Source organism: Polypterus senegalus, chromosome 15, assembly GCF_016835505.1.
Source record: "Polypterus senegalus isolate Bchr_013 chromosome 15, ASM1683550v1, whole genome shotgun sequence".
NCBI classification, from domain to species: Eukaryota; Metazoa; Chordata; class Cladistia; order Polypteriformes; family Polypteridae; genus Polypterus; species Polypterus senegalus.
Genome location: NC_053168.1, coordinates 74,960,436 through 74,982,794, shown reverse-complemented (window position 1 = coordinate 74,982,794; position 22,359 = coordinate 74,960,436). Strand labels below are relative to the sequence as shown.

Sequence of the window (22,359 nt, the reverse complement as noted above, 5' to 3'; positions counted from 1 at the left end):
CAGCCCCGAGATAAGAGCGCAGAGAGAATCGATTCTCCGTCCAATAAAACGAAAAATTCACTAACGTCTATCCAATCCGCTTTCCCGTCTTTCAGGAAGTGGGCGTGACCCGAAGTTGGTGTTCAAAGAGGGACAGAGAGATATTTCTCAGTCCATGCATAAAATGTAAAACTTTCTTACTAACCAATGACATTTATTTATAGATTTTTGGCGTATAGGAAAAGAAAAAAACATGCAGTAATAGAACCATATGCAGTGTATTATGAAGAGATTTTTTCACAAGATTATAGAACAAACTGCAGACGTTATAATCACTGAATATGTTGGTGAATTTGATCGCTCAGCACAAAAAATCATTTAAGTTAAAATCGCTACACACGAAGAATCTTTTTTTAGTTTAGATATTTTTATTTAAGGAAATTCAGAGACACGAGCGTGACTGTCCCTCAAGTTTACACATCGATCGCTTCAGCGATTAGTTTGGTCTTTCATCGCTCGTGCTGCGCGAGTAGAACATCAGGAAGAGCTGCGTCTGAAATGTTGGGCAGCCCGGGAATCCAATCGGTTACTTTGAGATTTGGTAACCTCCACAACTGCTTTCTGCACGTGTCTCCCAATCTGGTAGCTCTGCTGCGACTTCAGGAGGTAACTGCATGTCATCATCCTCTTGCTAGCGGAGTCTTTTTCATTGACGACAGAAGCCCTTAGGTTGCAAAATCCAGGAGTGTCAGTGACGTTGTTAAAAGAGTGATAGTGTTTTTATACGTTAATTAAGGTAAAAAGTGTACCATCAGCTCTTTGTTGTTGTGAGTAAGGAATGAGAATTGGTGAAGAAGTGGACATGGTGTTTTCTGAAGTGTGCTGTGCATTTAAACTAAAGAGTTCTGCGAGAGGATGTTGCCATATCCATCACAGCATATAAAGAGTTGAACTGTTTTTATGTTTTGCAAATCAAAAACTTTTAGCCACCGCAGAATTGTTATAACGTGGCTTATTTAATATAAGTAGCTCTTGACACATAAGCACATATTTGATCCACAAAAGAGCGTTGGAAGAAAGGTGCAGACAGCGCGGAAAATGCATAAGGCAGGAGGAGAAGTGTTTTATTCTCTTTTTTTTTCTCGTTTTAAACATAACTACATTCATATGCCTTCTTGTTCGCTCAATTTTCTAGTTCATTTTCTGTTTTTAATACCTCTGCTTCACTTTAGTGCATCTTGGGGTCTTGTTTAACTTTTTAAGCACCTAATTTCTTGCCGTTCTTGTAATCTTGCACAAGTCTGAAGTTGTTTTTATTTGAATTTAGAGCTTTATTGCCAGGTAACATAACTGCAAGAAATTTCTCTGGATGTTACATTTATGCACATAATACATTGTGTACAATTAAAAAGTACAATGTTATATCCCAACATTATATGCAGTAGTAATGAGAAATACATTGTGCAATTTCAAATTCGTAAAACAACAGAGTAAAGTAGAATTGCATTCCCACCTAGTAATACATCACTCATAAAATAAACCTAATTGTGATTGAACAGAGGAGCTTAGAAATCAGCCAGAGACAGAGATGAATCAGAGACGGTGTTCCACCGTAGTGCCTGCAACAGGAAGCGGTTTCTATGTTTCTGTGTCTAGTAGATCTTGCCTTTAATGACCAGTAACCTTTCCTCAATGGTAATAACTGAAAGAGATGGTTACCTGAGTGAGTGTAGTCTTTCATTTCCAGCACATTTCCTGACCCGTGATGTATTCAGGACCTCAGTGGACTCCAATCCGTTCTGCAGTCCAAGTAACAACTGTGCAGTGACCTAATGTCTTGCCATACCAGACTGTCATGGAGAAAGTGAGGCTGCTTTAAATGACAGCTTGATAAAACTGTACTGGCACTGATTGGGACAGGCTAAACTTTTTAATTTGACAGACAAAAACAATATCCACTACTGGACCTTTGTTTTTACTATGAGCAGATATGCAGTTATGAGAGCAGTTATGGCTTCTTCCCAGCTGATAGATGTGAGAGGCAAGGCAAATGCAAGGTTGGGAGCCTGCGCTGATGGCATGTTGCTGCACCCACCACACGACGAGCCACCTGCCAAGAAACTGAAATGATTCCATCCTGTTCACGTTCACTCCATTTTATAACTAGGGGGTATAGGAGGTGAGTACTTTCTCCTGAAAACCCCAGTCATTTCTGTTGTTTTCAAGGAATTCAAATTAGGATTCTTGAGTGTGCTCCAACTGGCCAGCCGCTCCACCTCCCTCAGATATGGCACCTCATCCCCTTCTGTGATCAGGCCAGTCAGAGTGATTTTATCAGCAAACTTTAGCAGATGAGCCACTGAAGGTGATTTAGAGAGAGAAAAGGAGAGGACACAGAACACACCCTGTGGTCAGGGGGTTAGGGGTCCTGACTGACATTCGCCCATCTTTACTATCTGATGTCTGTTTGTTAGAAAGTCAGAGATCCAGAGACGTGTCGTAATCCACATTTATACAGAGGAATTTTTCCTATGGAGAAGCTCTGGTATGATTGTGTTAAATTGCATTTATAACCAGTAATCACCAGTCCATTCTAGCCTCACTAGTCCATGTATGCACTGTTCTTAATTCGGGTTTAGCTGATTTCAGATTCTGTCTATATGATGAAGGACGAGGAGCTGTTGGGAGCATGCACTGCCACACCCACCACACAACGGACCACCTCAGGATACCAAACTTAGGACCCAAGTGCAATCGTGCAACAGGTGACACCTCAGTACCATGCTAATTTGTATGGAATGGAGCAGTGTGAGGTTTTTTACATTTTTTACAATGTCTGGCATGCCAATCCTCCCACCAACTCCCGAGTTTTCCCTGCAAGTTGGGTGACCTGCTGGCAAAGCTGGATTCAGGTCAACATCATACCCAGGATAGAGCAATTAGGGGCCTTGCTCAAGGAGTGGAGTCACGTCTGGCATTTAAGGGATTCGAACCAGCAACTTCCCGATTGCCAGCACAGATCCATAGCCTCAGAGCCACCACTCTGCCAATATATGATGAAGGAATAAGAAGTATCGTGGCATGGTCAGAACTGCTCAAAGGTGCCCGCAAACTGGCAGGGTAAGCTCTGAAGAAGTGCTGTAACAGTGTTCCAGAGTTTTTCTCCTCTCTAGTTGCCCATTTCATCAGTTGTTTGTATTTTGAGAAGCTCAGACACTAAGATAGAATTATTTAAATCTCTTCCCTTTCAAAGGTGATTTTAGTTTTGGGAAAAGCCAGAAGTTGCAGGGCACCAAATCTGGGCTGTAGGGGGGCTGAGTCACCTGGGTGGTTTGATGTTTTGTCACTCATTGCATCGTCCCTGAAAGACTTTTGATTCATCCAAATAGTTTCCACGGGTGACTGTTCAAGCTTAAAGCAAAATTTGATGCAGATTTGTTGCTGTACGCGCTCAGCTGTTTTAAATGTGATGGCAACACAGTACATATGCAAACTCAACAACGTCTAGTGCCCCACTAACTTAGTCCAATGAAGTCGTCATTGCTCACATCTGCTCATTCCAGTCCACTCTCCTTTGCTGCCAGGTTACATCGAAGCCGCGCAAACCGTTCTCGTTATATTAACAACTAGCCGTCCCTGCGGCTCCGCCCGCGTAGTAGTGAAAGAGGGCCCTGTCTGGCTTCCCCCTCCCCTCAGCCCACAGCCTCTGTCTTCGCTCCTTCAAGCAAACTATAATTCTTAGCATGATGAGAGAAGTCACAAAATCAACCAGAATGTCCAAGCTAATTCTAGAAAAAAACAGATCAAAATCCGTTAAGTAGTTCTCTTGTTTGCTAGCTAAGCGGAGGTAAGGAACCCCACAAACCAACCCCAGGCTAGCGCATGAGTGACAATGGCCCCGTCCCCCTCTACTCAGCCCGCTGCATGTCTCTCAGATTCGCACAAATAAATTGGTAAGGCAAGTGAACTATTATAGATAGCGCAATGAGAGAAGTCGCAAAATCAACCAGAATGTTCAAGCAGGTTCTAGAAAGAAACCCGATCTAAATCCGTTAAGTAGTTTTCTTGTGAACAGCAGACAGACAGACGTTGAATTTTATTTATATATAGAGATGGTTGGACTTTTCCAAAGAGACGTCATATACAATTTAAAAAGGGGAACTTTGGAAGCCTACCTACAGTAGATAAGTGTTTGTACTGTAGCTGATGATCTTTCCATGCTTCGTTTCAGAAGCTAAAACTCATTGATGCAGTGAAGCAGTCAGTATTTGTAACTATCATACATTTAACTATCCTCATGATAATTAGTTGGTGGGACTGTCAGTTTTACTATCATTCACCGTTGAGTAATTCGCCCAAGAGCCTATTCTAAATCAAAATGAACATTATTATCTATGACGGGGTCATGGATACTGCAGTTCAGTTACTTTATATTTTCTCTTTCATTTCTCCAAATTTTAAAGTAAGATTTAAACATATTCTGCACTGCAGGGTTTGCTAAACTGTGCCAATATACAGCCATTTTGTTGAAGGTTTAAAAGCTGTCAAGACATATTCCCTCAGTGTTTAGAAATCTGTTGCTTCTCAAGCCATAGAAGCCTGATTTATATTTTAGGGGATCGGTAGCGTTGTTCAAAGTTCCATTGAGATTAATTGGGTCCGATTTTTGCATTTTGTTGTTTAATAGATATTTGATTAACCCTATGCTTGCTCTGCTTGCTTTTTCAGTTATACGTTGCAGTTTAGCATTAACCTTAAACACACTAATCACATACTGAGTCATTTGCTGCAAATGCAATTTATTTTTCTTTTTGCTGGTTAAAGAATTAAAATTACATTTTTGACTTACTACAGAATCAAGCCATTGAGCTGTCCTGGGGTTCCCATCATTCTGCATTTCTCAGTTGGACTGGAGGTCGTCAAAGTTCCTTTCATGGAGAAAATATTGTAGAAGTGAGCAGACAGTTTGCAGAAAAACTTGGAATTGAAGATGGAGAAGAGGTGAGGAAGCAGTTTAGATTATAATCAGGAGGTGGGAAGATTGGACACAACAGTGAAGGATGAGAGTCTCTGTCTTGTGAACGACTGAGCAATTGGGACGTGACATAGAGTGGGTTCAAAAACTATTCAGCCTTCCCTACACTTCTGAGATTTATAGGCTAACAAAATAAATTAGGGAAAATAATCATGAAGGACGATGACAGAAATAGTATATGTGCTACGTAAGAATGAGACGGCCATAACAACAGTTTGAAATGCTTTTAAAGACACATTTGTCCAACAACAGAACTGGTGATTAAGAAACAACTGTGGGATGTGCGCATGAGAAAGATACTGTCAGCTCAAATGAGAAGCCTATGGAGCAGTTCAAGTCAAGATCAACCTTATTTGTTTAAATGTTAATAAAAAGGTGTTAAGTGCATCCTTGCAAATGCCATTTACCCTGGAAACAAATTTAAATGGCTGTTTTGATTTCAAAGGTTGATGGCTGGTGAGCACACAATAAAACCTAAAGCTTTTAAGAGGCACTAGTTTCAGTTTTCTTGCAGTCTTCTAATTTGTTTCATGTTGATTCAAGTAAAATACACAAAAACAAAATGGAGACAAAGAAAGTGCAGCTTTGAATATTTGTCTTATATGATGTAGGAAGCATTTAAAGAGTTAAATATGGGTATGGTGGATGTAATTGGAAAAAAGTGCATGTGATAACAGCAGTGATGAAGCCATCCACTTATTACACACTTCTTGTTATTTTATCCACTTGTCTGCTTATTGTGTGCAGGTAATGCCAGTTAAAATCTACCTAAGTATTGAATTGCGTGTTTTTTTTTTTAGGCTTTTCTGAAACCTTGCCAGCAAGTCTCATCTGTACAGCAAGTATTTGTGGAACCCGTTTCTCCAGATGACTGGGAAATATTGGTAGGCATTTCATTTGAACTGATTTTAGTAGTGCTGTGATATGGAGGACTGTCCCTTATTATATCGTTCATGCTCATAACCTTATTTCCAGACAAAGCTAAAACACAAAATTAGTTTTACGATGATATGATAAGTAGAAGCTGGGGTATAAATTTAATAAAGTAAAGTAATGCAATACTTTTTTTGTTGCTGGCACTGTTCCTCCCAGATTTGTTTTTAGTTGGGTGGAAGAAAGGAATGTTCTTTATATCGACATGACATGAAATGCGTACTGAATTTAACATTCTAGCAGACAAAACCATGTCATGGGGGCAAGCTATTGTCTATATGAACAGTTAAATCAATGATTATAAGAAATTCATTTTTGTACATCTTATTACTGGTTTAGGGGGCATACGGATGTTAGTTGTTGAAGCTGTTTCTAAGTAAAGGGTGACATATTTATAGCCTTAAATGTTAATTTTGTAGGGGCGGCACGGTGGCACAGTGGGCAACACTGCTGCCTCGCAGTTAGGAGACCCGGGTTTGCTTCTCCTCTCTGCATGGAGTTTTCATGTTCTCCCCGTGTCTGCATGGGTTTCCTCCCACAGTCCAAAGACATGCAGGTTAGGTACATTGACGATCCTAAATTGTGCTTGGTGTGTGTGTGCCCTGCGGTGGACTGGCATCCTGCCCGGGGTTTGTTTCCTGCCTTGTGCCCTGTGTTGGCTGGGATTGGCTCCAGCAGACCCCCGTGACCCTGTAGTTAGGATATGGCGGGTTGGATAATGGATGGATGGATGTTAATTTTGTAACATTCCCATCTTACCCTCAAGACATATTTTAGTTTAGCCAAGCATGAAATTGCTAAAATTCAGTATTTATGGATGTTAGCCACTTTTCTAAATACGATCGCTCCAGTAACTCTCACTTTCTTTTATATAGTAATCCATACACCTTTTTTTAAACTAGCCAAATAGGAGAAGCAGTACTAAAATAGCATTGTAATGTAGCCTATTTCAACCCTATGTACATTGCATTTAATCAGATTTATAGTTGGTATTAAAGTTGTGCAGTTTTGTGAGTTGTATTTTTTTCAGTTTAGTATTGTTAACAGTTCAATGCTGTTGTTAACGTTGTTGAGAGAAGATTTTTTAAGTTTACCACTTATTACTAAACTACCTGTGTAAGCCCATGCTGTAAAAAGCCTGGACCCCTAGAAACTATTAAAACTGTCAGAAAAGAAATTAAAATGCAGAGTCGTTGGTTTCGTTTTGCAGATGTGCTCACCCCCTTGGCTATCAGCGGCTAAGCGAGTTTCTCTCTCGTTTGTCTTTTGTCAGCAGTTTCACTTTGGCGACTGAGTCACTTTCTTTTAGCTTCATGCTGTAGCCTCGTACGTCTTTCTTCTACCGAGTCGTTAACTTGGGGCTGACTTGCCGGCTCTTTGTGCTTCAGGCTGTAGCCTCGCACTTCCTGGCCAGACAGACACACCCACACACACTTCCACGCTTAGACGTTTATATATAAGATTGTACTAGTAAAACAAAATACTGCTAAATTCCTTACTCTGATTGTTTTGGGGAAAACTGTAAACAATTTTTAATATATGTTGTAAAAGTCTGCTGCTTCTTTCCCTCTCCATTGACAGAGGAAAGTAAAAATGTGAAATCTATGAGACAGCAATCATGAATTAACAGTGCAGTTTTTACTAATCGATAATAGCAAACAGAAGAATTGGTCTCAAAATATTTTACTGAATCATCAGATTGTGATTATTCCTTCAAGTCTGAAGTCAAAGTCTGAATAGCGGAAAAATGACAATGCTCCTTGTAACACATGAACAAAGTAGCTGTATTCTGCTAGAAATGAACATGCTATATCTCAACATCTGAAGGTAGAATTGAATTTTAGCGCCTCCATTAAGTGTATCTCTGATGCTCTTTATCAATCTGGAAGCTGTCGGTCTCTCCTCTCTTGTACTGCCATTACTACTGTTAGGAACTGTATAAGTAATACACAAGGGACTCGCCTCCCCCTAGATGTGGCCTGGGCAGTTCTAGTACGTAGTACCGTTTTGTCTTTAGTTTGTCCACCAATATGCAGGAATGTACTCTCCAGGAATATCATCCCATGGAGTCCTCACTATCAGGCCTGCCATTGCTCTCTGTTTTTGTTGGCTTTCCTCCTCTCTTTAACCTCAGGCCCACCACACTAAAGATTCCAGATACTTTGCTCAGGTGAGAAAATCCATGATGAAGAACAAACCCTAAATGGGGATCTCTGTAATCAAGTGTGCTTATACCTATTGCATAGTAATCATTGCCTTGTTGTGAAATTTGTCTGTATTTTGAAACATTGCTTCTATGTTATAAAAGTTCAATGTATGTTTGCTTGACCTACCAAGGTGGATTTTCCTTTATTCAGCTTATGTTTTTCAGGAGCTTCACAGCGCGTCTCTTGAACAAAGTCTTTTGGACCAAATTAGAATAATTTACCCTAATGGAATTTTCCCAGTGTGGGTTAACCATCATACAGCTATTTCCATAAAAATTGGTATGTGCTATTATTACTTTTAAGTATTTTTTCTAACACTATGAAATGCTTTCAGAGAGAAATCTAGGAAAATTCACAACTTGTTAGCAAATGCACAATGAATGAGTAGGTTTGATACATTAATACTACTTATTTCTCTTCTGTGCCACTGTAGAAATCAACTTCATATCTATCACTTAGTGATGATGTTATTTTAGGACTACTAGTTAGCTGAAAATTTCACTCTTTTCCTTTGTAGTCCCTCTGATCCCCCCACATGAAATGTTGCCTTGTAATTCTGTCTTAGAATGCAGCATTCAGACGTTGTGGATATTGGTAACTGCTGTGTTCTTCTGTACTTAATTACTGTAAAATGCTTTCTTTGGAAACTTGCAGTATTTACATTGCCTGCAATAAGCTGTACCTGGGTGTTTATTAACTAAAGTAAAAACTGCCATAAAGTGCTCCGTGGACTACTTTTGCAGGGTTCAAAAATCAATCCTGAGATGGCTATACTATGTGACAAAGTTTCACAATTGTAGTGTATCTTGCAGGGGGCGGGGGGTTGTAAGATTACTAGTAACACACACACACACACACATTATATATATATATATATATATATATATATATATATATATATATATATTGTCAGGGATGCCAGGGGCCATGACCCGGCCGGACGCCAGGAGGGACCGGAAGAGGGTCAGAGCCCTGCCTGGACCACGGGGGTTTGCCTTCCGGTTGCTTTGGGGCCACGGGTCGAGGGCATGGAAGCCCTTCCCTGTAGGGGCCCGTGGTCACCGCCAGGAGGCGCCCAATGCCTTGGGACTTGTTTCCCCAGCACTCCCGCCACACCAGGAAGTGCTGGGGGGAAGATTTATGACGGCGCCGGAGAGCAGCCGGGAGGACAGCCGGCACTTCCGCCACACTTGGGCGTGGCCAGAAGAAGATTGCCGGGAACACCTGGGGCTCATCCGGGTCCTCCATAAAAGGGGCCGTCTCCATTCATTCGGGGCTAGAGTCGGGTGGAAGAAGGACGAGGCAAGAGGAGTTGTGGAGGCGGCCCGAGAAGAAGGCATTGTGGCCAGGACTGAGTGACTGTTTTGGGGTTTGTGCACGTGACTGGGTCTGTGTGACCAATGAACTGGGGTCTTTGTGACCAAATTATTGTAAATAATTTGTATAATAAACGTGTGGTGGTTTGACAACAACATGTCCGCCTGTCTGTGCCCGGGTGCCGTTCACAATATATATATATATATTACGGCCAAAACCCGAAGTTCAGCCATTACCCAAATTGGCCGGCCGTTTTGGATTTTGGCTGAGAGGTGTGGCCAAAGTCCGAATTACTAGAAATAACCAGTGTATATGCTACTTTGGCCAGCCATTTCGCAAAGTGGTGAGAACTCCCTGGCCAAAATCCGATGCATTGATGTAAGACTGTCCGCTCAAGGTGAGAAGATGCTTAAAAATTTCAGATGCAGATTGAGATGTGAGTTTTCCATTCTGCACGAGAAACTGCTCAAGGCAGGTCTTGTTCAGAAAGTGGATGCCACTTGAGACGGCCTTTCCCTTGCCCAAACACTAACCTTAAGGTCAATAAAATAGGTCCCTGATGTTAAGTCACTATTTTAGGGCTAAAATGATAACAGAAATGTGAAACCTACTTATATACGTAATCTTAAATATTGTGAAACAACCAAGTGGTAACTGCTTTCTGAACAAGAGCTGCCAAGGCTACACTGCTCATGCCTTTTTTCTTCCAACTTTGGCCAATTGCCCCATGCTATTTCACAAACTGCCTGGCCAAATTTTGAAATCAAGGAAAAGATCGGACATTGGTTGGCCAATTTACAGCAACATTGGCCATTTCCCAATTTGGCTGGACACTTCCTGCTTTGGCCGATTTTGGGTTTTGGCCGCAACATATATATAATATACATTAGCTGAAATACCCAGCTTTCCCGGGTAGAAAATAAAGTGTTTTTTTTTTTTTTAAATTGTTGGACAATAAATATAATTTTAAAAAAAAATGTATAACTTTAAAAATAAAAATAAATTAACAAACAACGAAGACTCACTACTGTGCTTATATTGTTTACTGAAGTGCCTTGTTATATACAATGTTTTTAGTTTTTCCATCTTTAGCCAATATATAAAGGTTGTTAGGACTTCATACCCTGCCGCATAAAGTTATCGATGTGAGAAACAGGCTGTGTCCAAGTTGATTCCAGCAATTTACGTTAAATATTTTACCTATATAAATAATTATTATAAGTTAAATATCATAGCCATATTTGTTTTATACTTTACCTTCAATTTTGACAAGTTAATTAAATTAGTTTTTTGATTATGAACGTATTAAAAAAAATTTCTATTTCTTTTTTATGAAAAAATTGTAACACCAACTCGTTAGCTACGATGTTGTATAACAAATGACATTTAGTTCATTAAGGAATAAACAAAAATCGCAAAGAGAGCTGCTGAATCCACAAAATAAATATAGGATGTTTATGGTAGATAAAAATAAAATTGCTTACTTATCTTATATATAATATAATAGATAGCCTATTCTAATCATAATATAATCGCGGAATACGTTCAAATTAGTGTAAAAAGGATGGGAAAAGCGAAGCCTTTTTTAAGGTTTTTGGACAGATTAATTTTTGTTTTGTGATGTAGTAATAAGTTTTTGCATGCAGAATTTTTGACAATGTAAAAAAAAGTCAATTAAATGAGTATTATTATTAGCTTGATTTAATTCTATTACCACTACAACATTGTTACAATAAAAATAATGCAAGATGAATATATAGTTAACAAAGACAAACATTAAACGACAAACCTACTCTAGGTTTGACAACAGCAGCAGACTATTTTTTAAATCAATACAAACGCAAAAACAGACTATATTGCATATTTATGTGAATGTTTAATTGTCCAACACATAACTGTCAAATAATATTGCTCTGATTGTTACCACCAATAATATTGTTCACCGGATTATAACTTGTATTTGTAAGATTAAGTGGATGACTGAACAATTGAGTTATTGTTAAATGAGTAATTTGAAAAGCAAGACATGGTTAACTATTTATGGATGAGCAGCTGGAAGGCATCTGAGAAAAGAGAAGAAAAATCTGTGTGTTGTAAATTAAATTGTATTTTTGATTTTTAAAAATTATGGATTTAAGACAGAGAAACGTAGATACACATTTAATTTGTTAAAACTAACTATATGATTATGAACCACATCGAGACTGAGCCAACCTGCTACACAAGACTCATTGACATCTCAGATTCTTTCTCATAGAATAGGCCCTTTTAGAGTTTGAAGCATTTTGTTAAAGGAATATGAAATTCTGTGTTTTTGTTTATATAGATACCTTCAGACAAAACATGTTACCTTTGTTTACTTTGCCTGTGATATCTCATGACTATGTAAATTGGATGTAATTTAATCTTGGTAATGATAACAGTATTTATCACTAAGTTCCAATAGACAAAGCATTAACACTACATTGTTTAACTCCTGAAAAATGTAGTAGTGTATTCTCTGAATGGTATGTAATCTGAAGTTTATGAAGAGAATAAAACATAACGCAAAGTTCAATTAATGATACAACTGTTCAATTGATACAGTGATAAAGATACAACAATAAAGTAGTTAAAAGTGTATTTTCCTCACCAAACCAATCCAGAAAGTAATACGATAAGGGATGCTTTTGCCAAGTTTTTGATCTGTTCCTAACAGGGAATTTAGATATTTTTCTGGTTATTGTAATGTAAGACCTCACCTCCCTATTGAGTTATGGGAGATGGGTTAGGATCGTTCCAGTTGCACAAGATGAGTCTTCATTCCAGCAATGTAGTATAGAATACCACAATGGATGTTTCATTACATAATGTCACCCTATCCATCCTACATTACTTTGAATAATTGCAGTTCAAGGATGGTGAGTGATTTTAATGATGATAGGTGTTAACAGGAGCACAGAGCAAAGCATATAGGGAAACTTTTGATGGAGATTTCTTTTCCATGGCTTGGAGAAGATTTTCTCAATATAGCTGTTAGGTGTGAAGTGCAATTTTATTTGCTTTGATTATTCCTTCCTTTCTACTAACATACCTTCCTCTTCAGTCTAAATTTAAATATACAATACAATAGGGAAATTCAAATTATTTGATCAAATGCTTTCTAACTTAAGGGAAACCATGAAAATGAAAGCTCCATTTGGTTGTTTTTATTGTCATAATTATTACTTTTGTTTCATATAAGGATATGTGTAGGGGTTAATTGGCATGTGTAAAATTGTTTTTTGTATGTGAATATGACCAGTAACAAACTGGTGTCCTGTCCACAGTTGTTTTCTACCTTGCTAGCAATTCTCTCAAGTTAAACTACATGAGATCTGAATAGTAAAATGGGCTTTGAAAATCAATACATGAATGGATAGTCAGTCAGTCAGTCATTGTCCAACCTGCTATATCCTAACACTGGGTCACGGGGGTCTGCTTGAGCCAATCCCAGCCAGCACAGGGCGCAAGGCAGGAACAAATCCCGGGCAGGGTGCCAGCCCACCACAGGGCACACACTAGGGACAATTTAGGATCGCCAGTGCACCTAACTTGCATGTCTTTGGACCGTGGGAGGAAACTGGAGCACCCGGAGGAAACCCACGCAGACACGAGGAGAACATGCAAACTCCACGCAGGGAGAACTCTGGAAGCAAACCCAGGTCTCCTTACTGTGAGGCAGCAGCGCTACCACTGCGCCACTCTGCTGCCCTGAATGGATGGTATGTTTGTGAAAAATAAATGTGGGGATCGAATGCGTTTGTTGTATATTGTAAGATTTCTAAACTCTTTTGAGACTCTCCTCAACAGGATGACACGCAGAAGAGCGTCCCAAAGCACAATTGCCATGTCTGTGGAAGACAGCTTATCAGTTGCCAGGACAACCTTAGGCTCCCAGCGCTGCAGCGGTTCGCCGTAAAAGCAAATTCGAGCTGACCGCGGTTGCGCTGTTGTCAATTGGTGATGCAAGGAACATTATAAATGCAGGGAACAGTATTAATTGGCCACTAACCTGGCCACGACCCTGCCTGATTGCTGTGTCTGTATATAAGAGAGTGGTAGATCCCGCTACAATAAATAACTGTGCTGTTCCTGTTTAAAGCTGAATAAAGTTGGTTTTGCTAAAGTACTGAGACTCGGCCTCATGTTTTGGGGTTCAAAACAGGGACTCACACGTCACAATATAAATTTCTTTTTTAGCAATTTTTTGTAAATAATCTAAATTATTTTAATAGTTTTATAGAAATTTTCCTGTACATTGTACTGCATTTGGTAAATGTTTATTGTATACATGTCTAGAATGTATAATATGCTTCACTTTTTTAATGATTGACAGTTTAAATAGTATAGTAGCTGTCATGTTCTAAAAAAAAATAAACCTTTTTTTTTCTCACTCCAGAATCAATGACACCTGCGTGTTCTTATGGTCGACTAGAACAACTCACAGAATTGGTCATTTCTCCTAAATTGCGGAAGGCAGAACGAGCATCTTCAGGTTTCCCTTTCACATCTGATAAGCAACAAAGGATATTAAAAGAGGAAGCTGTTGATACTGTAACTGCTAGAGCAGCATTGGAAGATGTAACACTTAAGAAACAACCAGAAGAGACACCAAAAAATATTGAACACTATCAGCTGTCTACATCTAGACAAGTAACAGATTTGAGAAGCTTATTTAGGTACTTGTTTTCCAGTCGATTGGAGAGCAATAAATTGACTCCTTCCATTCCATCAATTCCAACAGTGCTAACAGATTCAATATTCAGGGTCTGCAGAACTTCCCCTCTTTCTTCTAACAACTTGAATCAACTAGAAATAAGCTGCTCAAATACAGTCCATGTTCTTCCATGGCACTATCAACCACAAAGAGGAGATTGCTGCCAGTTTAAATTAACATGTGGCAGGCTCACCAAACTTTTGTCAGTCAGGGAAAAGTCAAAGCAGGATTCTCACAGAAAAGAAAAGAAAGAACAAATTTCCAACAAAGCGAATCAGACTTCATCTAGTGATGGGGTGAAAGAAACTAATTCAACTGTTGTTCGTGTTATCTGTCATGGAGCTGAAGACTTATTGTCTGCTCAGAAATGTATCAGAACTCAAAAACTGTACAGTGGAAAGGTGTGGGTAAGTTTACCTTGAGTAAATATTAATTTGCCTTAAAAATTCATTCTTTTCTGAGATGTTAATTCAGTTTTTTTATGTTACCTTATTGCCTTTGTACTTCTTGACAACATTTAAGAGAGATTCAGCTTAGAGATCCATTAATGTAATATCAATTTACTTTTTGCAAGTATAAAATAGTATAATGCATTGCTAACCTGGCTTTATTTTTCTTGTATTACCAGATTTCAGAAAGCTTGAGGAAAAGGTTGAATGTCGAATTGTGTTCAGCTGTAAGAATATGTCCCTTGAATTCCAAACCAAGAGTAGTGTCTGCCCTTAGGCTACAGCCACTTCAAAATGTGGTAAATATTTCCATACTTATAAGAGACCATCTATAACTTGTACAAGGGCAATGTTCCAGAAAAATCAATTTAACGTGACTTATGTGTAAGCTGTATGTGGATTTGCCAATATAACATGTATAGACTAGGGCTGTCGGAACAAACATTATCATTTGTAAATAATTCTAATTTATTTGAAGAAAATCTTACTCAAAGGAAAACACTGACAATGGATTGTAAAAGAGTGATGCTTTTTTTTATCACTTTGCACCAATTTCAGCATTGCGTTATTCCAGACACTTAATACAGCCTTACTTTTGCATTTTCCATGCCTTTTGTATATCACTTTCACAATGAATGCTTTTATATTTTTTAGTTGTTAGCTTGTATCGTCATTTATAAAATGGAAACATTTTTCTAACAGCAGATTTTAAACACTTGTCCAGCCTCCTAAAAGTATCGTTTTGCTCCTGATCCTGTTCTGTTTCACTCTTGAACCTGAGATTCCTGATTTGTTGTTAAGCAATAATTGTAGCTTAAACATAATGGGAGGTAACTGCCAAAGTTTCAATATTTCTTTGTATTGTTATAATTGTATTAAAATTGATATTTTTAAGAGCATTTTAAGTGTCAGGAAAGCAGACTTATCTACCTCAACCAAAACATATCTTTTGAAGACTGCTGGTTTGACATAACAATTCCTAAAACAAATTTGAAATTAAAAATAAGTAGTAAGGTTACATGTGGTATATTTTTGCTGCTTCTGTAAAAGTGGAAAATAATCCCATTTAGTTTAATTTTGTGGGGTTAGTCTTTGAACACCAGAGCCCCACTCTACACATTTATTAAATTGGGCTGCTTCACATACTTAATTTACCATACGCAAACTATTTTATTATTTTTAAACTATAACCTACATTTCTTGTGGTTTGTTTTAAAATTTTGGGGTGTTTTTTTTATTTGTTAGAATCTTTAAGTTGCTGTTAATGAAAGTGTTTACCTAATACAAAACATAATGAGGAGTGAATACTTAAAGATCATTACAATGCAACACTTAGTATCTCCATTTGTGAAATGCAAATAGGCTCTTCATGTTTTGACCTATGTAAAATATAGATGGGCACGGACTTCACATCTTTTGCACCCAAGGAACAATAAGGGACATAGCTAAGCAGAGGGATTGAAGAGGTGTGTGGAATAAAGGAATGTGGGTGTTTTAATATATTTAAGTAATTGTGAGCGGTTTTGTGTGAGTTTCGTATATACATCAGAGGAATGTGAAGTATCCTGGTTCGACTATTCTCTTTGACCATGTACTTTCCATGCACAGAAAATCATATTTTTTGAAAGAGCATCAGTGCACAAGTCATAAGACACACTGTGAGCAAAAAAGCAGAAATATTCATAATCATAATGAAGCATACAAAGGCACGTCAAATATCAATGTACATGTAGTAGCACTTAGAACATTTACCCTATGTGTGAATGTAATTCAGTATTTACTTTTTAACAGAGTAAGAGCATTCAGACTCTAATTTTTGCATAATTTGACAGCCCTATTACAGACAATATTGAGGGTGGACAGATTCAGGCCTGGAGGGCCGCAGTGGCTGCAGGTTTTTGCTTCAACCCAATTGCTTAATAAGAAGCTCTTATTGCTCAAGTAACACTTCTGCTTCATTTTTGTTGTCTCGGTCGTTGCGATTTTGAACCTTTATTGGTTATTTTAGTCTTAAAAAGCTATAGTCTTGGTTTTTAATTGCTCCTTATTAGCAATAAGATGCAAATGACAAAGGTATTATTTGCCGTGCCCAATTGAGGTCGCCCTTTTGAAGCTCGCCTTTTTGTGCGCGCCCTTATTGAATAGAGCCAATGACAAAAGAGACCAGCATTTCCATTTAGCTTGTTTCCATTTACACCTGTGTGTGTTTATCAAGCACTATTGGGCTTAATTAAATACTTGGAAGGAAACTGAAGAGAAAAAAGTGAAGCACTGAGAATAACTCGTCTGTTTTAGACTTCAGATCATTTGGATGATATCCTTAGAAAGGAAAAAAAAATCTAGGATATGAGAATGAGCTGACACGACAGAGTTAAAGCACTAGCAAGCCATGAAATTAAATTATTGACAAGGATTGTTTTTTAATTAAGCAACTGGGTTGGAACAAAAACTTTCAACCACTGTGGCCCTCCAGGACTGACTTTGCCCACCGGTGGACTATATGGTACAGAGCTTATTCTGTTAATCAATTTTTCCATAAACATAATTATTTTCTCTTCATGTTATCACGCAACGTTAAAAATACTTGTCACAACGTCTGAAAGTAATTTGGGCGTAGCTGCCTACAATGGCATAAAGTCATGTGTAAAATGGTCTTTTTCTATGTAGGTACAGATTTATGTGTCAATGACAACATAACCTAAGGACTGAATGTGTTTTCTTTATGTTCGGATATATGCAAATAAATTATGGCTCTTTCGAGGTGAAAAAAAGACTTTTGTTGTTTTATCCCACTATGGGATTAGTTGTAAAATAAAAATTCATGATTAACAAATGCCTTAATGTTGCGAGGATGTGATCAATCAGCTGTAACTTACAATCGTTTTAACTTGTTTGAACTCTCCACTCTGCTGATGCCCATCTATTATATATTATAGCTTATAAATCTAAATCTTATGGAGTGCATACCTTTAATTATACTGTACCAAAATAAGGGGATTCTTTGCCTATTTCAATTAGACAAATTCAGTCATTTCCCTTAGATATAAATCTAAATGAAAGAATTTCTTGCTCGATCAAACATTTTAATTGTTTCTGTATGACTTATGAATTCTTTGTTGTCTATTTACATGTTTATCTTAGTGTACAGTATTTGTTATGGTCTTTGTTTCAAAGATGGGTAAATGGATGGCTGTATAAACTTTGCTATTTGTTTCAGACTTATTCTTACAATTAAAAATAATATCTAGAATTACATTTTTGATTAACATATTTTAAAATTTGGCATACATTGTGTTGTATTTTACATAAGCAGAACACATTTCCACTTGTCTTTTTATCTCCAGTTAATGGGGGCTCATACTAGCAACACTTAAAAGAGAAGTACATCACTTTACATGCTGAATCATGTCAGATGTTATGTTACATCTACATATAGAACACAATACATTCACTAAATATGCATAGTCTTAAAGAAAAACCTTTAAATCGAAGTAGCAGAAAATGGTCTAAAAATGTGTTAAGTTCTAGATGCCAGTTTTAGTCTACATGCATGTAAGAAGGAAAGCTGTGTTGTGTTAGGGACTGTGTGTATATCTCTGTGTCACAAATGCTAAGGTGAGAGTTAGGCTTAGCTAGGCAGTGGCTGGACAGGATGGTGAGGTGAGAGTATCAGCACTGGGACCTGATGGGATGTTTGGATGCCATCGTAATTGTATTAAGATTCTGATGCTGAATACTAATTTTTTATTATTATCATGATTTCTTTTTTTGTTATTTTATTTTAATATAGGTGTTGGAAATGAGTTAGTTTTTTTTTTTTTTTCTAAATTTGGATTTTTCTAAATTTCCCCGGAACAAAAATCTAAGCTTGTAGATATTAGAACATAACATAAAGTATATTATTAACTCTTCCATTGTTTACAGTTTTGCTGTATTTCATTGAGAAATTTATTGACCTTTTGCCAACCTGACCAAATAGTAATGCTTCACACCAATTTACTTTTTAAATTACTAGAAATGTTTATTTGCTTGAAAATAATTTTGTTACCAGCAGAACTAAACATTTTTTCTGCATTGTGTGCATTGGACAACAGAAACCCAAACAGTGTGTGAAAGTATATTCAAGTTCATTTATTATAAAATTGTGCACTTCTACGTACATAACTGTAACTCTTTAAAAAAAAAAAAACTTCTTCATAGCAGTTTTAAGTAGGAGTATTTTTTTTTTTTTTGATTGAGGAATTTTATGTATGTTTCTGCTTGTTATTCTGATAGGACAGTGCAGAACATAGATTTTTTTTTTTTACATTGTTAACGTTATAATTACTTATTTATTTAATTTAAAATTTATCATTTGTTCACATTATTTATTTTGTTCACAATATTTAATTTAGTCATATAATCCATGTCTGGAGAAATGGAAAAATGTATTATTTAGGCATTAAAATGTTGTTATTAAATGTTTCTTCCTAGAAAATAAATGAACAAGATGTGAAATCGTCTTTCTTTGATTGGCTTCATACTCAGAGTAACGAGGAGCTCCCCTGGTTAACAGGCAGATTTAACGGGGTCCAGCTACGAGTTAATGAAGGTATGTGAATGTACTGTCACATTTTGTACAAGAGTTTCAGTAACTGTTGTACTTTCTGTGCCTAAGTGTATAGTGTTTCTTGTCCTGTGTTATATGGGAGCCATAAAAGAGGTTACTTTTATTAAAGTTTGCAAATCAAAGACCAACTGTTACTGAGTTGATTATGTGTTTTAATGTGATATTGACACAATTTTCAGTTTATAATAGAAGACACATATAGATCTGACTTATAGGGTTGAAAATCCAATACATTGTCTTAATTGGATCATTTATTATAATAACCTTTTAAAAATTCTTTAGCAACTAGAAATGCTAATTACAAAGTGCCTCTGTCAAGTCAAGTTTACTTGTTCTCACTTTGTCTGTGTGACTTTTTCCCTCACATCCCATTGATTGAGTTTGGATGTGTACCTCTTCTAAAGTTGGTTCCTACATTGCTAGGACAGGCACTGACCCTCTATGATTTTGAATTTGATAAAAATGTAAAATTAAAATAGCTTCATGAATGCCTTTTCATAGCTGGTGTTTGCTGTAAAATATAGAATTTATTTTACCACGCTTTGTTCTCAAATTTATCCACAGAGTGTATATGAATATTAGCACAAAAGATTGCTTAAGTCTTTTTTTAATTCCTTGCCTCATATATATATATATATACAACACACTTCAATTCTTCTTTTCTTCAACACACAGCCACAATGAACTCACAAGGCTCAATCTTTTTTACTTCTCTTTTCTCCTTTACTTCACTGCCGCCTCCACTCCTCCCTCGCAAGCTCTGTCCTCTTCCACCTGATTCCGAGTGTGGTGCCCCCTTTTATAATGCTGGATGTGCTCCAGGTGCTCCCTGATGGCCTTCCTGCAGCTCTTCCTCATGTTGCAGAAGAGCTGCATGGGCACCCAGAAGCACTCCGGGTGTACCTGCTTCCTGGTCTTGCAGCACTTCCTGGTGTGGCAGAAGTGCTGCAGTCCAAGGCTCTATAGTCCTTTTGGGCACCCCCTAGAGGTGGCTGCGGATCCCCAGAGGGGTTAATCCTTCCAGCGCTGTGGTTTCCACATCATCCATGATGGCCGCCCTCTTGCGACCTGGGGAAGGAATTGCCCATCTCCCGGTCCCTTGCTTCTCCAAGCCTCCCATTGGGGCAAGGTCCCTGGCCATCCATCACAATACATAAGGAAATAATAAGAGAAAGAAATATGGAGGTTTAGAGTGACCACCCCATATACTTAGGGGAAAAAAGGTAAAATGATGCAATGTATTGATTTTTACAAGAACAAGTTGGAGTGTGAAACCAGAAGTGAGGTCAGGTTAGTCAGACAGGATTTCCCTCTGTGGGTCTGCAGAGTAGGAAAAAGAGAAGGCATTAGAGAACAGAACCATCCCCTGCTCTGGCATACCATTATACTGATTTAAGCTCATTGCCTGCCTCCCACCCATGCGCACGTGTGTGACAGTATCTATGTATGTATATATCTATATCTATATATATCTATATCTATATATATATATATATGTGTGTATATATATATATGTATGTGTGTGTGTGTGTGATACACACACAATATAACATCTGAAAAATTGATGAAATAAATTATTTTTGTAGTTAATGTTTATTTTATCTCGTTACAGTCCAAACAGAATTTTCACTATCTGTGATTCAGCCACGTGCAGGTGATGATGAACAAAGCGAAGTTTTCTTTTTGTTACCCAGTCTGTTAGAAAAAATTGATGTACAGGTAAGAGAGTATCATCTTATACATGCCTGAGATTAAGAATGTTTTTTTTTTTTACCTTAGAGAGAGTTAAACATTTAGTTTTTTTACAAATAAATGTTTTATACTAAAAAAAAATGTAGCAAGACTTCAAGTTGTGAACTTTATTGACCTTTACATAGACACAGAAAATGTCAAGGTCCTCTCCTTCTTAATGGTCATCTGTAGCAATTGTTGTTCGTAACTGGCAAAATGAGCAAGAGGTAGTTTGATTAACAGCCTGAGAGCTAATTTTTGGATGTAACTGTGTTAACCAAGCAGACAGTTAACAGTATAGTTGTACATCCATTTTCTGAACATTCTAACTATACCACTTTATTTTATTGTATTCTATAATGTAAGTAGTTTGTATCTAATAAAACAATGTTTCAGAGCACCTTGATTGATTATATAACTCATATAACATTTCTGATTCCACCCACCGAAATGAATGTAGCTGCATTCACATCAGAACTTTGAATATGTTGAATCTCTTTATATGCCTTACATTTCATAATTTTTTGTTCACTTTCAAGTATTCATCCAGCTTTGTGTTACTATAAATGTTGTTTTGTAACATTGTAGGAATTTTTCATTTTGACATCTCATACTTGTCCTTGACTTCCAAGTACACTCAGTGGGATGGCTTATTGTACATGCAATGACAAACAGTACTGTACTTCTTTCCTTTTCAAATACAGGGTGGTTTATTAAATATCCATTTTAAATAACTGGCATGTCGGCCTCCAACATCAATCTACTACTCATGGGTCTGCTTAAAGGCTTATTTTTACGTTCTGCTAGAGGTGATATTTGAATTCTGTTCTCAAACAAAGCTGATGTTCTCAAAGAGAAAGCAAGCATGTCTGCTTTTCGCATTATGTGTGGAAGTTATATTAAGGAAAAAATCAAACCCAGACATTGCATGTAATAATTTCTCACTTACAGCTGCCGGTGGACTGCTAGTCCATTCAGTCATTACTGAACTTGCTTGTTGAAGTACAGAATAGCTAAGGACCAGGGTCTTTTGGCTACAGTGGGCTCAATGTCATTCTCATCTGTAGTTACAAACCTGAATGTCCAACAAAGAAAATGACATCATTAAGGCACAAGGAGAAGAGTGCAGATAATGAACACTCAATTCACCTGTTCTGTACCTAGAGAAAATACTGTAGCCTTCAAATACAAATATTTCATGTGATAAAAGTGAAGTGCTTTTATTTTACATTTATAAAGAAATTTAAAAGAACTTTTATAAAGAAAGTTGTTATGTATTGGTGTATGAAAAAAACTTTAGTTTTCGAAAGGCAACCTATATGCCTTCTTGCCACCTGAGGCTGAAATATTGCAGATTGAAA

General features: G+C 37.4%; 1 protein-coding gene across 2 annotated transcripts in view; it reads left to right on the top strand.

Annotated features, from left to right (window-relative positions):
* The first annotated feature begins 497 nt into the window (after nucleotides 1–497).
* Nucleotides 498–22,359, top strand: part of pex1 (peroxisomal biogenesis factor 1) — a 58,363-nt gene continuing 36,501 nt past the window's right edge. Inside the window, exons 1-8 of one of the 2 annotated variants that reach the window (XM_039736864.1) lie at nucleotides 498–645; nucleotides 4,834–4,980; nucleotides 5,815–5,898; nucleotides 8,319–8,433; nucleotides 13,892–14,616; nucleotides 14,838–14,957; nucleotides 19,132–19,249; nucleotides 20,880–20,986. In XM_039736864.1, the coding sequence (XP_039592798.1) occupies nucleotides 538–645; nucleotides 4,834–4,980; nucleotides 5,815–5,898; nucleotides 8,319–8,433; nucleotides 13,892–14,616; nucleotides 14,838–14,957; nucleotides 19,132–19,249; nucleotides 20,880–20,986 (1,524 nt within the window). In that variant the 5' untranslated portion in view covers nucleotides 498–537. Of the gene's footprint in view, nucleotides 646–4,833; nucleotides 4,981–5,813; nucleotides 5,899–8,304; nucleotides 8,434–13,891; nucleotides 14,617–14,837; nucleotides 14,958–19,131; nucleotides 19,250–20,879; nucleotides 20,987–22,359 lie in introns of those variants that run through there. The other variant, XM_039736865.1, reaches the window with a different exon arrangement.